The 21,403-nt window shown below is 40.2% G+C and overlaps 2 protein-coding genes across 4 annotated transcripts in view; one reads left to right on the top strand and one right to left on the bottom strand.

Annotated features, from left to right (window-relative positions):
• kcnj1a.1 (potassium inwardly rectifying channel subfamily J member 1a, tandem duplicate 1) overlaps nt 1–21,403 on the top strand; it is a 303,709-nt gene that overhangs the window by 64,264 nt on the left and 218,042 nt on the right. Inside the window, exon 2 of one of the 3 annotated variants that reach the window (XR_009827467.1) lies at nt 20,970–21,139. The exons of the other annotated variants lie outside the window; for them this stretch is intronic. The gene's annotated coding sequence lies outside the window, so the exon portion shown is untranslated. The remainder of the gene's footprint in view (nt 1–20,969; nt 21,140–21,403) is intronic. 3 annotated transcript variants of the gene reach the window in all.
• kcnj5 (potassium inwardly rectifying channel subfamily J member 5) overlaps nt 1–21,403 on the bottom strand; it is an 80,740-nt gene that overhangs the window by 5,166 nt on the left and 54,171 nt on the right. The window contains exon 3 of the mRNA XM_062060520.1: nt 20,416–21,289. Coding sequence (XP_061916504.1) covers nt 20,416–21,289 — 874 coding nt within the window. The remainder of the gene's footprint in view (nt 1–20,415; nt 21,290–21,403) is intronic.

Genomic DNA, 21,403 nt, shown 5'->3' with positions numbered 1-21,403 from the left:
GGTGTGTTTTTGTACATGCTACAGCGCGATCTTTTGGATGAGTTTGCTCATTGCAGGTGTTCTGGGGTGAATGTCTATAGTATATCCTGTTTAGAGCTTTCAACCGGAAGTTAAAGTTAAAGTACCAATGATAGTCACACACACTAGGTGTGGTGAAATTACCCTCTGCATTTGACCTATCCCCTTGTTGCACCCCCTGGGAGGTAAGTGGAACAGTAAGCAGCAGCGGTTGCTGCGCTCGGGAATCATTTTGGTGATTTAACCCCCAATTCCAAGCCTTGATGCTGAGTTCCAGGTAATGGGTCCCATTTTTGTAGTCTTTGGTATGACTCGGCTGGGGTTTGAACTCACGACCTACCAATCTCAGGGCGGACACTCTAACCACAAGGCCACTGAGCAGGTACAAGTAAAAGTGTCGTTCCGTTTTCTAGTCATCCATGGCGTTACTACTAGTATGGATTCCTCATTTATCACTCTTAGCATCATTTGTATGTTTTACAATATAACAAAAACAATTCATACTTACTTAAACATCCCATGTGTGATGTCTGTAGAAATGTTTTCATGCATATTTGTACATGCTATCGTAATGTAATGAAGCTGGTGTCAATAGAATTAGCTAATATACTAACACGTTTACATGTGTCTGTGTTAGTATTGCCTTACAATGGCATTCTTTTTGTATTGTTTCAGTTTCGTAATTCACCAAAACATCACCGTCGACTTGAGTGTTTTGCTGTTGCAGCTATTGGGTCCATGACGATGATGTTTTGTTTGATCAGTCGTTTTAGTCCTTGTCACAGACTCCGTTTGGAAACGATTAGGATTTGTAAATAAATATTTACTAAATAATTCTGTGTAAATAATTCATTTTTCAACATATATAACTGACTTATAGGCCAGTTTAATGTTTTTTTTTATTTTAAATAATAAAATATACCGGTGCATTCTATACTGTACTCTGGAAAATATGGTTATTTAAGCTAATATAGGTAGCTGAGCCTTCGACCAGTCACAGTTTTCATTTCAAGCAAGTTTTTTCAACTCACTTAATTTGAAAATTCAGTACATCAAATGCAAGTACACTATTTTTTATTATTTTTGTATCTACTCAGCATCATTTTCTGTTCTCAGTTTGTTTGAGCAAAGACAAACAAAGATCTCATGAAACCACGGTTGGGTACGTTCGAATTCAGGCTTCTTTTGTATCTGGAAACGGTGACAGCTCTAAAGTCATCCACCTGCTGCCTTGATGTTTTACCTACCAACTTCTTTAAGAATGTTTTTGACTGCCTATCAACAGACATCTTGCAAATAGTTAATAATTCTATTAAATCGGGCAATTTCCCGAAGGCTTTCAAAACTGCAGTCATTAAACCTCTTCTAAAAAAGCAGAGCCTAGATGCCTGTGTTATCAACAACTACAGACCAATTTCAAATCTACCATTCATAAGTAAAATAATTGAGAAAGTTGTCCTCCAACAACTAAATCACTTCTTGGCTTCTACTGGCTGCCACAACAACTTCCAGTCAGGATTTCGACCTCTTCATAGCACAGAGACGGCCCTTCTTAAAGTTATAAATGACATCCGTCTAAACACAGACTCTGGCAAAACTTCAGTATTAATGCTTTTGGACCTCAGTGCTGCATTTGACACTGTCGACCACTCAATACTTTTGGACAGGTTGGAAAACTGGGTGGGGATCTCAGGCACAGTTTTAAGCTGGTTCAAGTCATATCTACAAGATAGGAACTATTTTGTTTCCATTGGTGACTTTGTATCAGAACCAACCAACGTAACGTGTGGAGTCCCCCAAGGTTCAATCTTGGGGCCGACTTTATTTAACATCTATATGCTCCCACTAGGACAAATCATGCAAAATAATAACATTGACCATCATTGCTATGCCGATGACACCCAAATCTATGTAGCGCTATCACCAAATGACTATCGCCCCATAGATCTTCTGTGCCAGTGCATTGAGCAAGTCAAACACTGGATGTGCCAAAATTTCCTACAACTAAATGAAGATAAAACTGAGATAATTGTTTTTGGTGCTAAAAAAGAAAGGTTTAAAGTCATCCAACACCTTCAATCACTGTCCCTGAAAACCTCAAATAAAGCCAGAAATCTTGGGGTTATTTTAGATTCTGATTTACATTTCGACAGTCACATCAAATCAGTAACAAAATCGGCCTACTATCACCTCAAAAATGTAAAAAGACTTAGAGGGCTCATGTCAGCTCAAGACTTAGAAAAACTTGTACATGCCTTTATTACCAGTAGGCTAGACTATTGTAATGGTCTCCTTGCAGGTCTTCCCAAAAAAACTGTCAGGCAGCTACAGCTTGTTCAGAACGCTGCTGCTAGAGTTCTAACAAAGACCAAAAAATGTGAGCACATTACACCAATTCTTAAATCCTTACATTGGCTCCCTGTACATCAGAGAATAGATTTCAAAATCCTCCTGCTCACATATAAATCACTACATGGTCTAGGGCCCAAGTATATCACTGATATGCTCCCACTATATACGCCCTCTAGATCACTAAGATCTTCTGAGACCAATCTGTTAGCGGTTCCAAGAGTAAACTCAAATCAAGGGAGATCATCATTCAGTCACTATGCAACAAATAGCTGGAATAAACTTCCTGAAGATGTCAGACTTTCCCCAACTCTCACTACTTTTAAAACTAGACTGAAGACTTTTATGTTCACCTTAGCTTTCAGCTAAATCTTTTAATCTTTTAACTTTTAACGTCTGCACTGTTTTTATTTTTATTGTCTGCATTTTAATTTTGCTTTTATTTTCTTTCATTTCACTTTGTTGTCTGTGAAGCACTTTGAGTCTGCCTTGTGTATGAAAAGCGCTATACAAATAAAGTTGCCTTGCCTTGCCTAGTTAAAAGTGAAGGGTTTGTCAGTAAATGAAAACTTTGAACTGAAAACATTTGACACTTTACTTTCTCTGTTGCTCCTTCTGTGACACTTTGCATGCAAATGTGATTAAAAATAGAAGTACAGTAAATTCAGCGCGATAAGTGTTTTATGTTGCTGCACAAGCCAGGACTGGTGAATTGTATTCCCCTTGGATATAAATGGCCTAGTTTGTACTTTTTATTTGTACAATATCTGATTATATTATTTTGACAGAATCACAAAAGCTGTGTTTTTGTTTTTGTTATTAGAATGTGTCTAAGACTGTGTTTACACTGCAGGTCAATTCTGATTCTTTTGCCTATGTGTGACCTAAATCCCATTTGTCTGAATCCCATGACCGTGTTAACAGTGCAATTTCCGATTTTCCAAATCTGCTTTTTGTTTTTGGATATAAATCGAATATGTACCCGATGTGAATGGAGTCTGAACGTTCAGGTCACCTGACCTATGCTTAGGCCCAGGACATATAGCGTAAAAATAAAATCTCCTATTTTTTTTTACAAATTCGATATACGATTTTTTTTATTTTATTTTTTTGTTACAATATTTTTTAAAGAAACTAGTGATTACAAATGATAGAAATAATTTAAAACAAGTTGTCCTTTTTTTGATAAAACATTTAGTAGTTTGAAATGACACTGCATGTACAAATTATAATTTGTACAATTTAGTTCTTTTTAGACCAGATATAAATTGTGCTTTTTATGGAATAATTTTTAGATAACTGAATTAAGAGCTTTCTCTGGGAGACAATACTTCTGTATGTAGCATTGCACACAAATTTAAAATCTCCAACATTATATTTAATAAAGTGGAAACTTATGTCTTGAATAAAATACTTCTGTAAATAAAAATGTAGTATTGTACATTGTATGCAAATAAATAATGAAGTACAACATTAAAGGGGAACTTCAATCATAAGAGACAAGAAGAAAAAAGTAGTTTCTTTTTTTTTTGCATTCTAACAAATAAAAATTGGCTCTTTCTTGGTAGCTAGCAATGCAGCTAATGGAAGCAATCAGTTCTCTTCTCGATATCACTTAAAAAATGCATTCATAAACCGTCAACAATAATTCATTCAGTAACCTGTATAATAACCAAACTGTAGCAACATTGTTATTGTAAGAGCGAACACAGAGGAACTGTTTTTCTAGTGTAGTAACACATTGGTGTGCTACGGTATTAGCCGTAAAAGCTAAGTACGGCAAGAGTTATAAGCTAGCTTCTACGACAACACAAAACGCGTTTGAGTTTGTAATGCACAACACAATACAATAGAAGACCAATTTGTACTGACTAAAAAACATCAACAATCATATGACAGTATCTTTAAAGTATTAGCCCACGTTTCATGTTTTATTTCTACACGGCATAATATATGCATGACGTGCTGCATGTATCATGATCAATATAAAGCAGGGGTCCCCAAACTTTTTGACTCTGAGTGTTGCTGGGTCGGGTTTGGTTTTGGAATTGGATTGCATTGTTATGGTATTGCTGTGTATTGTTTTGTTGGATTGATTAATAAAAAATAAAAAACATAAAACAGTTTATATATATATATATATATATATATATATATATATATATATATATATATATATATATATATATATATATATATATATATATATATATATATATATATATATATATATATATATATATATAGCGCACTTTCCGCACGCGCCATGATGTCACGTTATTGATGAGAAAATGCATTTTTAGACAATATGATTTGCCAGAGCGGCTAGGAGACACCGTGAGTAGCAAGCGGTACAAAGTGGATAAGAAAAGACAGAGCGGGCCGTAGTTTGGGGACCCCTGATATAAAGTGTGACTCACTCGATGGACAGTTGTCTGTTTGGTCCAGCTGGCCAGGGACGTTTTTTTTACGACAATTTATGGGTAAGCAATCCATTTATGTCGAAATATTTTGTCTCAAAATTCCACATTTGCAGCTTCGATTCACTTTCACCTCACTCTCTTGGCTTCTGTCTGCTCCAATTCCTCACCCTTCTTTTTTACTCGCTTCTATAAGCAGTAGTTCAGCCTCCATAAATTCAGATTAAAAAAAAGATAAGGTTGTGAATCCAAATTTTTCCACAAATAGTCGTCTTTGTTGTTTGTTACCGAATCTGCCCTGATTAGAACACACTCGTGATTGAATCCGGAAGTAGGAACACAAGTTGTTGCCGGAAGTCGGAAACTTAGAAAAATTTGCAGAAGAATTAGTTCCGGCAATGATTAAAATGACCAAAATAGGGTAAATATTGAACATATTACATATTGTTATGAACCTGTCTGTTTCTACATTATATATATACTTGCAGTGTGTATACAAAACGTTGATGGAGGGTTTTGAAGTTGTTTTAGAGGGCTTTGAAGGCTACACAACGGTGACTCCCATTAGCCGCATTTTCCATCCATCCAACCATTTTCTACCGCTTGTCCCTTTTGGGGTCGCGAGGGGTGCTGGAGCCTATCTCAGCTGCCTTCGGGCGGAAGGCGACGTACACCTTGGACAAGTCGCCACCTCATCGCAGGCCCAACACAGATAGAAAAGCATTTTTTTTATTATATTTAACATACAAAAAAAAAGACGTGTTCTTGTCCCTCATAATGATTGTGAACGATAGGCAAAATCCCCAAAGAGTGCAGTTACAGTTTAAGAGGGCTATAGTTTTCGGAACTGTTTAAACGCAGGCTTTTTCATTGTGTGTGTGCCACATCTTTAGCAACATGCTCGAGCGATTGCTTTCATGATAGTTCTCCACTGTGCTTTTTTCTCATCATACATGGTACCTTGTGTAAATGATTCCCGCCCATTTATCGCGGCCTTGTTTGCCTCGTAAAGCGTTGCATTTCCCGCACTTGGCTGGAGGCTTGTTCTGGAATAAGTTTGTGCTGCTGCCTATTTAAAACAAAATTTTGCAGCGTGGAGCCGTTTGTTCCACGCCTGTTGTGGCAAATCCAAACTTCTGACAACACTTTTCTTTTCTTTGGAACAAATGTCTCCTTTGCGTTCGCGTTAGCATTAGCCATGTTTTGCTAGGTATATGAATGTCCGCCAAGAAATTAAGTAGGATGGAAGAAGCTACGGAAGCTCCTGGGGGCAAAAAGTATGTTTGAGCAAGAGGAGAAATTAGTCTTTTTTTAATTTCTAAGTTATCTGCAACAAAAAACAAGAATTCATCATCAAAATCGATATATCGCACAGGCCTCCACGTTCATCATTATAAGGTGACAAACATCACAATTCTTTCACCGGCGCAAAAGTACTGTAAATGAGTAGCAAAAAGATTGTTTTGATTAACATATAGAAAGACTTAGGTCAATGTCCCACTGCCATAGCTAACATTTTTACCCTCTTACTTAATCGCTTACGTGAAATATTTCATTTTGGCTCCTTGAAATTGCTGTAAATGTGGCAGGTCTGACACCAATAGGGATGATGTTTGTTAAGAAATTATCGATTTCGATGCCATTATCGAATCCTCTTATTGAACCGATTCCTTATCGATTCTCTTATCGAATCCAGGCAGGTTGTTGTACGTGGAAAAAAACACACAATACTTGGTTTAACAAAAACTCACTTTTGGCAGCCTTCACTTATATTTTTTAAGAAAAAATAAATAATAATAAATAAATATTGACTGTTAGTGACCCTTTAATTTGGCCACCTAAGAAAAATACATGCAGAGAAAATCTTGCATTCATTTGTATTATTTATTAGACAGACCTGCAAACTCTGGAGTGGTGTAGGCTACAAGATACCGTTAACGTTATCAGACGCATACAAAAAGGCTAACGTTAACGTTACCATTAGCCACTGACTATGCTTAGGTAACGTTAGTCTAACTAACATTACTGCAGTCCTGGTTGACATAAGAGGTAATGTTATTTTAGCCTAAAGACTACAAGTGAGCAGATATGGAAATGAGCCGGCAACAGTTAACGTTAGTTGCTCACCGGCACTATCACTGGGACGGCAGGTTCGTCATCTCCGTCACTGCTTCTCCACGACACCTTTCTCTAACCTTCAGGTTATGTACGGCCTGAACATGTTTCAACATGTTTGTTGTATTGCTCCCCTTACAGGAAAGCGAAGCCTGGCAATAATTGCGGATAGCCGTTTCCTCGTCGTATTTCTTAGTAAAGTGAAGCCATGTCTTGGAGCATTTTTTCCGGTCCATTGTTGTTGCTGCTTCTGTATCTGCCGCCGAATGGCTGAGCTACGTCGTTTCCTGTGACATGGGATTCGTTCCCTGGGATTCGAATAAAGAACCAAATCTTTTTCTTTACTATATTTGCTTCGATAAGGGGAACCGTTTCTCAAAAAGGGATTCGAATCCATGGAATCAGTTCTTTTCTTATCGAACAATCAGTAGAACCGGTTTTCGAACGTCATCCCTAGACACCAACACCAATCGGGGCCATGTTTACATCCGTAAACACAGGCTCTTGATGTGCTTACGTCAGTGTGCGTGTTGCTTCACCATCGCATTCCGTTCACATTAGACATTCATTTTTATTTTTGTAGTGTGAACCACATAAAAATACCGTACTTAACTAAAAAAAATCAAAAATCAAACGAGGCATCATACCCTGCAGTGTATAGGTAATGATAAAATACATACTGTAAAATACATAAAATACAAATATGTATTCTCATTTTCCCCATTGGGTTGTGCTCAAAACTAGAGATGTCCGATATTATCGGGCTGCCGATATTATCAGCCGATAAATGCTTTAAAATTTAATATCGGAAATTATCGGTATCTGTTTCAAAAAGTAAAATTTACGACTTTTTAAAACGCTGCTGTACGGAGTGGTACACGGACGTAGGGAGAAGTACAGAGTGCCAATAAAACTTAAAGGCACTGCCTTTACGTGCCGTCCCAATCACATATCTACGGCTTTTCACACACACAAGTGAATGCAATGCATACTTGGTCAACAGCCATACAGGTCACACTGAGGGTGACCGTATAAACAACTTTAACACTGTTACAAATATGCGCCACACTGTGAACCCACACCAAACAAGAATGACAAACACATTTTGGGAGAACATCCGCACCGTAACACAACATAAACACAACAGAACAAATACCCAGAACCCCTTGCAGCACTAACTCTTCCGAGACGCTACAATATACACCCCTCGCTACCCCCTACCCCCCCACCTAAACCCCTACCCCCCAACCTCGCCCACCTCAACCTCCTCATGCTCTCTCAGCGAGAGCATGTCCCAAATTCCAAGCTGCTGTTTTGAGGCATGTTATAAAAAAAGCACTTTGTGACTCCAATAATAAATATGGCAGTGCCATGTTGGCATTTTTTTCCATAACTTGAGTTGATTTATTTTAGAAAACCTTGTTACATTGTTTAATGCATCCAGCGGGGCATCACAATAAAATTAGGCATACTAATGTGTTAATTCCACGACTGTATAAATCGGTATCAGTTGAAATCGGAATCGGTAATTAAGAGTTGGACAATATCGGAATATCGGATATCGGCAAAAAGCCATTATTGGACATCTCTACTCAAAACACAAAAAAGTTAGATTTGTTGAAGGAATTGAGCAGTTGGATATTTTGGATCTAATGGACCTTTCAGCATTCATGTTCTGCTTCCTGTCAATTAGCAAGAAAGTACAGACCTTCTTTCTATATATTAAATATAAGGTCACTCAAGTGGAATCAATAACCCTGATAATTGCACCGTATTAAAGTAATCTAGCATGTCTGGTAAGGAAGTACCCTTTTCAAGGTGGACCTTTTAACCCATCAAAGCAGAAACATAAAAGAGCACTTAATAACGCAATTAAGGCTGTGCTACATGTAGGTGAGCGACTTCCTGGTATTGTGCACGCTGACCTAATGGGATGAAGCAATCCTTAGTCATTTTTTTTCCATAAGCATCCACCGATGCTAGTCTGGAGGTCAGAAGTAATTACCATCCATGTTCTTTTAATCTGTGGTAGTTAACACGTGACGTCATGTTAAGTGTTTGTACAGTGAAGGGAACGACAAGGTCATGTCCACGTGTTTGTTTTGTTCTCTCGTGCAGTCTGCCCTTGTTGCTTTCGCCCTCAAGGCTTCCCCGTACGCGCTCGTGTCTTGTGCTGACTCAGCTTGGTTGCGAGTGGACTTCGCCCTTGTGTGTGTCTTGGGGACATTACATGGTCCCCTCAAGGCTTCCAAGTTCTTAGTCATTTCTCAAGCTCACTATCTGCCCGCATACGCACCACTCAAACTTGAATCATCCCCGTACCAAAAATGTTGCGGTTCAGAAAATGAATTTTCACAATCTAGAGAGAAATGGAGTGGCATTTAGGAGAGGGCTTGTTGCGCTTATTGTTCATATATTTCGCCAGCAGATGTTTTTTTTTAATAATGACACTTGCAGCAATGCATTGAGATATATATATATATATATATATATATATATATATATATACATACATACATACATACATACATACAGTCGTGGTCAAAAGTTTACATACACTTGTAAAGAACATAATGTCATGGCTGTCTTGAGTTTCCAATAATTTCTACAACTCTTATTTTTTTGTGATAGAGTGATTGGAGCACATACTTGTTTGTCACAAAAAACATTCATGAAGTTTGGGTCTTTTATGAATGTATTATGGCTCTACTGAAAATGTGACCAAATCTGCTGGGTCAAAAGTATACATACAGCAATGTTAATATTTGGTTACATGTCCCTTGGCAAGTTTCACTGCAATAAGGTGCTTTTGGTAGCCATCCACAAGCTTTTGGTTGAATTTTTGACCACTCCTCTTGACAAAATTGGTGCAGTTCAGCTAAATGTGTTGGTTTTCTGACATGGACTTGTTTCTTCAGCAATGTCCACGTGTTCTCAATGGGGTTTAAGTCATGACTTTGGGAAGGGCATTCTAAAACCTTAATTCTAGCCTGATTTAGCCATTCCTTTACCACTTTGGACGTGTGTTTGGGATCATTGACCTGTTGGAACACCCAACTGCGCCCAAGACCCAACCTCCGGGCTGATTATTTTAGGTTGTCCTGAAGAATTTGGAGCTAATCCTCCTTTTTCATTGTCCCATTTACTCTCTATAAAGCACCAGTTCCATTGGCAGCAAAACATGCCCAGAGCATAATACTACCACCACTATGCTTGACGGTAGGAGTGGTGATCCTGGGATTAAAGGCCTCACCTTTTCTCCTCCAAACATATTGCTGGGTATTGTGGCCAAACAGCTACATTTTTGTTTCATCTGACCACAGAACTTTCCTCCAGAGGGTCTTATCTTTGTCCTTGTGATGTCAGATGAAACAAAATTTGAGGCCTTTTTTCTGTTTTAACATGTTCTATCTACACTTCTGTTAAAATGTAATGATCACCTGTTCTTCTGTTGTTTGATACTTTGCATTAGTTTTGGATGATACCATAAATTTGGGTATCAATCCGATACCAAGTAGTTACAAGATCATACATTGGTCATATTCAAAGTCCTCATGTGTTCAGGGACATATTTCCTAATATAAATTTAAAATAAACGAAAGAAGATTTTGTGAAGTTAAAAAATATCGATGTAATCATAGTAGTATCGACGAGATACGCTATTGTACGTGGTATCATTACAGTGGATGTTAGGTGTAGATCCACCAATGGTGTTTGTTTATATTGTAGCATGCCGGAAGAGTTGGTGCTGCAGGGAATTCTGGGAATTTGTTCTGTAGTGTTTATGACAGTGTTGTTTACTATGGTTTCACTAAATGGGACATATTTATGATAGTGTTAGCATTGTTCATACTGCCACCCTTAGTGTGACATGTATGGCTGTTGAGTAAGTATGCCCTTCATTCGCTGGTGTGCAGTATGTTCAAAGTCAAGATGTTTGTGTCATAAGTTCATTATCAGGCTCAAATAAACCCGGTTTAAGCTTTGTCAATTATAGACTGTATGATTTGTGACTCTTTTGTTCTGTAAAATGGACCAAACAAGATTGATTTTTCAAAAATTATTTTAAAGATTGTAAATTGCCATCAATCCCACGTGGGTGCTCGGGCCCTGAAGCACCCACGGGATTGGCGCAAAGAGAGAGAGCAGTAGCGATTGCACTGCGCAGTAGAAGGATGAATGGGCATACTTGCCAACCTTGAGACCTCCGAATTCGGGAGATGGGGAGGTGGTGGGTGTATACATTGTCAATTATTTCTTATACAGTATATATATATATATATATATATAAATAATCCGTTCATGAATGAGTATATCCGTTAGGCCACCGTGTTCAATGGAGAAGTCTGATCTACAAAATTTGCATGCAGCATACCCCTTCCCCTTCGAGCACGCCCCCAATATTGTTGTCCGGGTGGAAATTGGGAGAAATTCGGGAGAATGGTTGCCCTGGGAGATTTTCGGGAGGGGCACTGAAATTCGGGAGTCTCCCGGGAAAATCGGGAGGGTTGGCAAGTATGTGAATGGGTCCGGTTGTGTCCTGCAAAACTAATAATAAAGCAACCAGATTGTCACAAATTAGCGGTCTCGTCATTCTGACGTGAAAACGGAGCTTAGCAGACCCATTGATGGGTAAAGTGAAGGGGTTTACCCCCGAAGAAAACATCGACCCTGAAGGGAACGTCTGCCCTGTGCTCCTTCACTACAGTCGGCATCGGAGCAGAACAGCAGTACAAATGTAAAAACAACATCATTACCTGTCACTCTCTGAACTCCTTGTGCAAATCTGAATGCTTATTATTTAAATGTTTACTTAAGTTTGAAGCTAAGGTGCTAATACTAATTGCCACATTTAGCGTGGCATGCTTTAAAGCAACACTTGAAGTGTGGCGCTTCCCTGTTTAAAGCGTCACCTTTATCGTCCATATTGTACTACACCACCGTCTTTATTAACCAGTACAATTGTCGTTTTTTGCCATTCCTCCTCTCCAAGATGTTATTGCTTGTATGCAGTTTGTGTGAGCGTTTGAACACACTCAACATCATGCGCCTCGGCTCTGTGGTCACCGTCGCACAGCGGAGATTCAGATGAAAGGATGGTATCGGTACTTTTCAAAGGCAGTATAGTACCGATTTCAATCAATTAGTATCGCGGTACTTCATTAGTACAGGTATATACCGAACAACCCTAGTATGTATATGTAACCCTGCATCGAGGGACCCTGTATCCATCCAACTCTCAAAGACACGCCAAAATGAGGGATTCAATAAAGTTTTATTTGGGCAAAGACATGTCCTATAGATACTGCATATTTAGATTTTGGTTAAAACTGGGTTAATGGCTTTGTCATTGGACATTGATAATGTAAGTTAATGATCAACAACACAAAAACCCTTAAAAGCAATTGCAATCAATCTGACATGTCTTTTTTTAATCAAGCGTGCCACAAATTTGGACTTTGGACTATTTTGGAGTTCTTGTATTGATTCTTTTACAAAGGTGACTAAAATAATATACTCTATAACTGGCAAGGAGTGATCTCATTGGTCATTTTATAACTCTGCTTAGCTTCATATTTGTGTGTTGGTTTTGCTGTTTGTCTAGATCAGTGGTTCTTAACCTGGGTTCGATCAAACCCTAGGGGTTCGGTGAGTCGGCCTCAGGGGTTCGGCGAAGCCTCCGCCACGGAGGTAAAGACACATCCGACTTATCGTGTAAATAAAAACTTCTCCCTATTGGCGTATTATGGATACCCCCAAACAATGTTCCCTCTAATTTTCCATCTGATTTGCAGGTTTTTTGATTGATCGATTGAAACTTTTACTAGTAGATTGCAAAGAAAGAGAATACATTATATGAAACAGTACAGTTTACACAGTACAGTACATATTCCGTACAACTGACCACTAAATGGTAGCACCCGAATAAGTTTTTCAACTTGTTTAAGTCGGGGTCCATTTTAATCTATTCATGGTAATGTGTGTAAGGTGTGTAGTTTGTTGTGAGTTCATGCACTGTGTTGGTTTTGTTCTTTGAACAAGGTGATGTTCATGCACGGTTCAATTTGTGCACCAGTAAAAAAACATATTACTTTTTCTTGAATTTGAAAAAAAACATTTTATTTTTCACTAAAGACGGGTTCGGTGAATGCACGTATGAAACTGGTGGGGTTCGGTACGTCCAACAAGATTAAAGGCCTACTGAAACCCACTACTACCGACCACGGAGTCTGATAGTTTATATATCAATGATGAAATCTTAACATTGCAACACATGCCAATACGGCCGGGTTAACTTATAAAGTGCAATTTAAAATTTCCCGCTAAACTTCCGGTTGAAAACGTCTTTGGATGATGACGTATGCACGTGACGTAACCAGTGAAACAGAAGTATCGGTACCCCATTGAATCCAATACAAAATAGCTCTGTTTTCATCTCATAATTCCACAGTATTCTGGACATCTGTGTTGGTGAATCTTTTGCAATTTGTTTAATGAACAATGAAGACTGCAAAGAAGAAAGTTGTAGGTGGGATCGGTGTATTAGCGGCGGACTACAGCAACACAACCAGGAAGACTTTGACTCGGATAGCAGACGTGCTAGCCGACGCTAGCCACCGACCGCACGGATGATCGTGGGGAAGTCTTTCGTCCTTCCGTCGATCGCTGGAATGCAGGTGAGCACGGGTGTTGATGAGCAGATGAGGGCTGGCTGGCGTAGGTGGAGCGCTAATGTTTTTATCATAGCTCTGTGAGGTCCCGTTATACTAAGTTAGCTTCAATGGCGTCATTAGCAACAGCATTTTTAAGCTTCGCCAAGCTGGAAAGCATTAACCGTGTATTTACATGTCCCTGGTTGAATAGTATTGTTGATCTTCTGTCTATCCTTCCAGTCAGGGATTTATTTCTTTTGTTTATATATGCAGTTAAGCACGATGCTATCACATGAGCTCCGTAGCTAAGTTAGCTTCAATGGCGTCGTTAGCAACAGCATTTTTAAGCTTCGCCAGGCTGGAAAGCATTAACCGTGTATTTACATGTCCCTAGTTTAATAGTATTGTTGATCTTCTGTCCATCCTTCCAGTCAGGGATTTATTTATTTTGTTTCTATATGCAGTTAAGCACGATGCTATTACGTTAGCTCCGTAGCTAAAGTGTTTCGTCGATGTATTGTCGTGGAGATAAAAGTCACTGTGAATGTCCATTTCGCGTTCTCGACTCTCATTTTCAAGAGGATATAGTATCCGAGGTGGTTTAAAATACAAATCCGTGATCCACAATAGAAAAAGGAGAGAGTGTGGAATCCAATGAGCCAGCTTGTACCTAAGTTACGGTCAGAGCGAAAAAAGATATGTCTTGCACTGCATTCTAGTCCTTAACTCTAACGTTCCTCATCCACGAATCTTTCATCCTCGCTCAAATTAATGGGGTAATCGTCGCTTTCTCGGTCCGAATCGCTCTAGCTGCATTGAAAACAATAGGAAAATATGAGGAGGCTATCAACTGACTACGTCACGTGCTTCCGATAGGGGTACGGCTCTTTTTATCAGATACCAAAAGTTGCGATCTTTATCGTCGTTGTTCTCTACTAAATCCTTTCAGCAAAAATATGGCAATATTGCAAAATGATCAAGTATGACACATAGAATGGATCTGCTATCTCCGTTTAAATAAAAACATTTCATTTCAGTAGGCCTTTAAGAACCACTGGTCTAGATCTATCCCTCTTATCCTCCCAATAACCACCTCCTAAAGCTGTAAACCTACAGTAGGGGACATACTGATGTGCATACATCCATTGGATAATACATTTATCGTGAATAGCTCAGATTTATTTTGACCAGTGGTGGTGATAGAATGAGCCAGTCATAAAACAACCAGTACTAGTCCGCATATCTGCTCTGACACAAAAGAAAACTTTTGCACTGCATAAAATGGAAACAAACCTTATTTTATATGTAAATAACACACTGTGGCGGAAATGAGATGACAAAGCTGCCATAAAACGTAACTATCGTCAGGGACCTTTGGATAATGACAACAAGGTTTGTTGTCGGCAACATGGGCGCACACACGACCGGGCCTCTGACATAGAAACTTTGATAAAATGCAGCATCATCACCAAGATGTTTACTTGGTTAACTTTTAAAGTTGTCATAACAATAAACCGGAATATAGCCATTGCAAACAGACACCCAAAGGTTTTGATTGGATTCTTCTGCTGTTTGTGGTCAGGTGGTATCTAAACCCACCGGGATTGGGTTTTTTAAATTGAACCTTTTGAAAGGATGATTCTTCCCTTTTTCAAATATTTGGCAATGTGCAATTATATTATGGAACAGAAAATCGGAATAGAGCTGCTATTTAAGGAGACATGGTCTTAGTGCTTCGCTTAAAGTAGTAGGTGTAGACTGCACTGCTGCAAGTAGTATTTATAGACCATTAACAAATTATGATAGTAACTCGTTATGCATTTCTCCGACTTAGGCTTGTGACCAGTTTAGGAGTCATAGGGGGAGAATGCAAGGGAGATTGGATAAGAAATGGCCGGATTGGCTGCTAGCCCAGCAGTCAAGGGCAGTGACGACATAACCCCCGAACGCTACAGCCGTTTGTGGTACTGAGGCGAGGGGTGTGATTTATTGCCTGAGTCAAGTATCCAGCAGTGTGATCAGGGAGCATGATGGCGACTGGTACTTTGGGGGGGGAAAAAAAATATATATATTAAAAAAATATATATCAAACGGGAACTCGAGCAGAAATGTTCAGATGCATGTAAAGCCATGCCTGATCGCATCAGGGAGCGCTGTACCTTGTCCATGTTTGCCGAGGAGTGTAGACCCTCCATCAGCCAGTGTCTCTCACTTACTGATGCAAACTCTATCCCACTGTTTTTCAACCTTTTCTGAGCCAAGGCACATTTTTTTCATTGAAAAAATGTAGAGGCACACCACCAGCAGAAAACATTAAAAAATGAAACTCAGCAGGTGATATTGACAGTAAAAAGTCGTTTTCGCAATTGTTGGATATGAATTCAAACCATAACCAACCATGCATCACTCGGTGGCCACGAATGAAGCGCTGGCTGCCCAAAGTCGGGACCCGGGGTGGACCGCTCGTCTGTGCATTGGTTGGGGACGTCTCTGCGCTGCTGACCTGTCTCCGCTCGGGATGCTCTCCTGCTGGCCCCACTATGGACTGGACTCTCACTATTATGTTAGATCCACTATGGACTGGACTCTCACAAAATTATGCTAGATCCACTCGACGTCCATTGCACCGGTTGCCCGGGGGGGGTCCCCATATCTGCGGTCCCCTCCAAGGTTTCTCATTGTCCCATTGGGTTGAGTTTTTCCTTGCCCTGACGGGGGATCTGAGCCGAGGATGTCGTTGTGGCTTGTGCAGCCCTTTGAGACACTCGTGATTTAGGGCTATATAAGTAAACATTGATTGATTGATTGATTGATTGATTGATAGCTCTTGTCTCAAAGTAAGTGTACTGTCACGACCTGTCACATCACGCCGTGACTTATTTGGAGTTTTTTGGTGTTTTCCTGTGTGTAGTGTTTTGGTTCTTGTCTTGCGCTCCTACTTTGTTGTTGATTGTCATGTCATGTACAGATGTACTTTGTGGACGCCATCTGCTGCTCCACAGGCTGTAAGTCTTTGCTGTCGTCCAGCATTCTGTTTTTGTTTACTTTGTAGCCAGTTCAGTTTTAGCTTCGTTTTGCATAGCCATACCTAAGCTTTAATGCCTTTTCTTAACGGCACTTGCCTTTTGTTTATATCTGGTTTAAGCATTAGACACCTTTTTACCTTCACACTGCCTCCCGCTGTCGTCTGCATATTGTGATCACGACAAACCATGTTCCTGAATTCTACAAAGCATTTAGCTACCTGCTGCCACCTACTGATATGGAAGAGAATAACATGGTTAATCTGCCGAGCTCCAGACAGCACCGACACTCAACAACGGCACATTTGCGGATTATAATTACTGGTTTGCAAAAAAATATTTTTAACCCAATTAGGTGAAATTACATAATCTACCACGGCACAACAGACTGTATCTCACGGTACACTATGCTGCGGCACAGTGATTGAAAAACACTGCTCTATCCAATGATGTATATTAGTAGCATGTTTAGAGCATCTTCAAATGACTAACATGTATATTATATGAATGCTTCTTAATTAGGCACAGCTTAAGCATATCAACAAACCCGCTTTAGCCATACCATACTGAAAGCCCATTAGAGCAGTCAATTAACAGCTAGCAAGAAGCTATTTTAATTACATCATTAGGATGTGTACACCAGTTAGAGAATTAGTCTTTCATACGCTTTTCAAAGATGAAAACACATCCGCTTTAAAGGAAAAGCAACGTACTATCATGGGGGGAAATATTAAGACACTGATGGGCTGTGCTTAAAATCATTTGAAAGCCAATTCTAGCATACTTGTACTCGTGATATAAACTTTCTTTAAATTATTGGACAAATTAGTCAGTGATTTATTGGTAATTTATTGGTAAATCCAATCCGTGCCTCTGCCAAGACCTTGCTTAAGAAGGGGCGTTCACACATTGCCTTTTTTGGATAGCAGTTCAGGGAGTTTCTCTAAACCGCCGTGAACTGTGTCCCAACAATGGTGGAAAACCTTTTTTTTTTTAAACGTATCACAAATCTCCCTGTAAGACAGCAGAGTCCTCCACCTTCTATGTGCATCAACCACAGTGCCTCCGTGTAACCCGTGATTTCCACAGGATGCAAAAGAGCTGCGGAATGTCGCCGCCACGGCGGGCAGACTTTTTCCGTTTTTATTCAAGTCAATGTTTCCATTTCCACTGCCATGTCCATGTCGCTCCGCATCCCTGCGCTAATTTATGCAGGGCTTCCATTTTTGCCGGTCGTTGCAACACGACGGTTCAATTGAGCTAAAATCTGCTTGTGTTGGACAGGAAGTCGTACACAAACACGGAATTAATAATCCGGTTTGCTCTCAAAATAGAATAGACCGTCCTTAAGGCGGATCATACTTTACACTTTTAAACGTAGAAATGTGTGGGGATGGACATGAAGTCAACTTGTCAAAGTTTTTCAAACTTAATTTCACCTAGTTGACCTAAATGTTGATTCTGGAGGCCTTTCCCGAGCAGTTGGTACTTTAACTTAACTATGTGCAGATATGGGGTCCTTTGTCAAATGCTAGTCAATACGGGGGCCGGTGAAGCAGGGGCATGGTTCATGGGAGTTGTGTGTCTACAACACTCGCCAGGGATGATGTTACTGTTGTGTTGTTGCTTGCTTAAAAAACAATTACAAATTTCGTTCTGCAAAGCAAAAGTCGTCTTTTTCACGAGTCAGTTAAGTTAATGTCGTCACAGACGCACCCGCCTGTGAGTATTGGTGGACGGCAAACCTCGAGACGTTCCGCGGTGTTTACTTCAGTGTTTACTTTACCACATGATCATGCGCGGATTTGCGAGATCTCGTAAAAGGCCACGCTAGTTCGCTTCTCGGAGGAGCTGCAACAGAACGGCGGTGGGGATTGCCGGACGGTAGATGGCGGTGCCGTTCCGTGGAGGTTACATTTTGCTGGCGTTCCAAATCCTATGGAAAGCATAGGTAACTCCTTGATGAGCCTGTGATGCTTATTTGTTTACCGCTGCCATCTCCGTCTAGTTACCTTGTTTACGTCGTAAAGCTCCAGGAGAAAAATGTGACTAGCAAATTAATGAAGTGAATTATATTTATGTAGCGCTTTTCTCTAGTGACTCAAAGCGCTTTACATAGTGAAACCCAATATCTAAGTTACATTTAAACCAGTGTGGGTGGCACTGGGAACAGGTGGGTAAAGTGTCTTGCCCAAGGACACAACAGCAGTGACTAGGATGGCAGAAGCGGGAATCGAACCTGGAACCCTCAAGTTGCTGGCATGGCCACTTTACCAATTATTTATCACTGATTTTGAGCTGCAAATTCAGAGGCTGCCGTTAAAAAAACATGGTGTAAGGCATTTTAACACGGTCCATTACAAATCGCCAAGACCGCTATCTAAAATTGAACGTGTTAAATTTGTTGGTCCGGTGCCCGTTGTTCTCAGGGTTCATGCCGGCCGGATGAGTGAAGGATGGCAATGTTTTGTGTTTTGTGTCAACACGATTTTTGGCGAAGCACGGCACATTGTTGAGCTGCCACCAACCGCCATTTAACCGACTGTGTGTGAATGCCCCTTTAATGGTGCCCATGTTTTTTTACCCAATCTTGCTCAAATTGTACAGACGAAGGCTGCAGATTTATACTCTGTTGCTTCGATTAATCGTTCACTGAGTGTAACTAATAAAATAGATACAATTCGGACCACATGGTATACTTGGAACTTTAAATACGCAGGCGTAGTTTCCACACGGCCTCAACAATTTATCGCTCATGAAAGCAGTGGTGTGTTTGGGTGCATTGATCAGTGTGGGGGCGAACAGCAAATATTTTTATTTATTTAAAGATGTCTTACAGGACACATGTTATTGCATCAATTAGAAAAAAAAATGAAGGTCACGGCAAAGAAAAATAAAAAATATATTTTAACAATTTTTCCTGACATACTCATTGGTGCTATAAAATGTGTTTTATCAGATTACTCGATTAATCGAACAAGCTAATCGATACATTACTCGAGTATTAACATTTTCGATAGCTCCAGCCCAAATACAGACCTATGCTTGTTAGTCCGCTAAAGGTAGTGGTTGGGCATAATACACCAACGTTACAGTGGGTATTTTGGAAAGCGCATTGAACAGTATGACATATTTCAAGTCAGTCCCACTTATGGAGTATAATAACAGCACCAGCATGTTGTGTATCAGAGAAATAATTACACAGCACAGTAGTAGTGCGTTTTTTGACAAATTGTCATCCTGTGGTTCAGGATTAAAAGCGTTACTCCAAGGGGTCTCATAATTTGACTGTAATTTGTATTATTTTTCAATAAAATATCATGCCTTACATTGTCCGCCTGTGTCTGGAAATTTTGGCGAACTTTACAGAAACACCTACGCCATCTCCCTTTTTTAAATGTAGCCAGCCTGGAGCAGTTTTGGACAGCTTGGCATTTACCCAAAACAAAGACCAGCAGTGTGGGTAGCTACCCTTAACTCCTTTTGAAATAAACAATATATCAAAGATGTAATCTTGAAATAGCAACAGTGGTAATGCGGGATTTTAAATGACACATATTTCTAAATGCAGAGCTGTACGATAAATAAACATCAGTAGCTCTGAGTCAGCTGCTGTGAATCCTCACTTAAACAAAAATGTAATTACATTTATTTAATGTCCCACTAGAGTACCAATTGTCTTCTCTCTGTCGATATCCATTTCTACATGATTGTTTTACTGCATTTTCTGTTTCTTTTATGTTCCGGTCAATAGTCTTTCCCATGCAATGTATTGTAGATACCTTATATCTACCTTCCACCCGCCAGTGTGTTTTCATCATCTACACAGTTTCATACCTGTGGCCTCCACCATGCCCTCAAGGATAACCACAATCTCGAACTCTTCCTTCTCCATTTGAGCCATGGACATTTCCCAGAAAGGGCTCTTCTCGTTGATCTCATGTGAGATGATGAGTGGCGACACCAGGAACAGTCGGTCGTCCCCCGTGTCGAAGCCAATGTTTATGTCTGTTTGGTTGAGCGGGATAAATTCCCCCTCCTTTGTCTGCTGCGAACGTATCAGCTTTGCTCGGATGGAGGCCTCCACAATGTGAGAATTTCTCAAGTCCCCCACTCGAAACATCAGGCACATCTTGTTGTCTCGCATCGATATGACTGCTTTGTGCGAGAACATGAGGGTCTCTGCGCGGTTCTTAGGCTGTGAGATCTTGACGAACATGCAGCCCACCATCATGGCGTTGACAATGGAACCCAGTATGGCCTGCACCAAAAGCAAAACAATACCTTCCGGGCATTTCTCCGTGATAACACGATAACCGTACCCAATTGTAGTCTCTGTCTCGATGGAGAAAAGAAAGGCAGAGACAAAACTGTTCATGTTCTCCACGCAGGGTGTCCAGCCATCTTCGTCTGCATGCAGGAGATCCCCACGGATGAGTGCAATCAACCACCACAGAAAGCCAAAGAAAAGCCAGTTGACAACATAGACCAGGGTGAAAATAAAGAGACTAAGACGCCAGCGGAGGTCGACTAGTGTTGTGAACAAGTCACTGAGGTATCGGTAGGTCTCTTGTACGTTTCCATGGTGGACGTTGCACTTGCCGTCCTTTTGCACGTAGCGCTGACGTGGCTTCTTGGCAGGGTCGGATATCAAGTGCGTTCGCTCTGTCGAGATCTGGGCGTCCCGTAAGTGTTTGGGAAGCTTCTTCACCTATAACGGATAAAGAGAGGCAATGTCAGAAAAACAGGAATGCTCATAAGCGAACTCTTACCATTAACGTTGTCTCTGAAGCTACAATCATGTCCTGGGGTAATGCTTTTTATG

This window comes from Entelurus aequoreus, linkage group LG10 (assembly GCF_033978785.1).
Source record: "Entelurus aequoreus isolate RoL-2023_Sb linkage group LG10, RoL_Eaeq_v1.1, whole genome shotgun sequence".
In the NCBI taxonomy this organism is placed as follows: Eukaryota; Metazoa; Chordata; class Actinopteri; order Syngnathiformes; family Syngnathidae; genus Entelurus; species Entelurus aequoreus.
The sequence above is the reverse complement of the archived record's forward strand: the minus strand, read 5'-3'. Positions and strand labels throughout refer to the sequence as shown.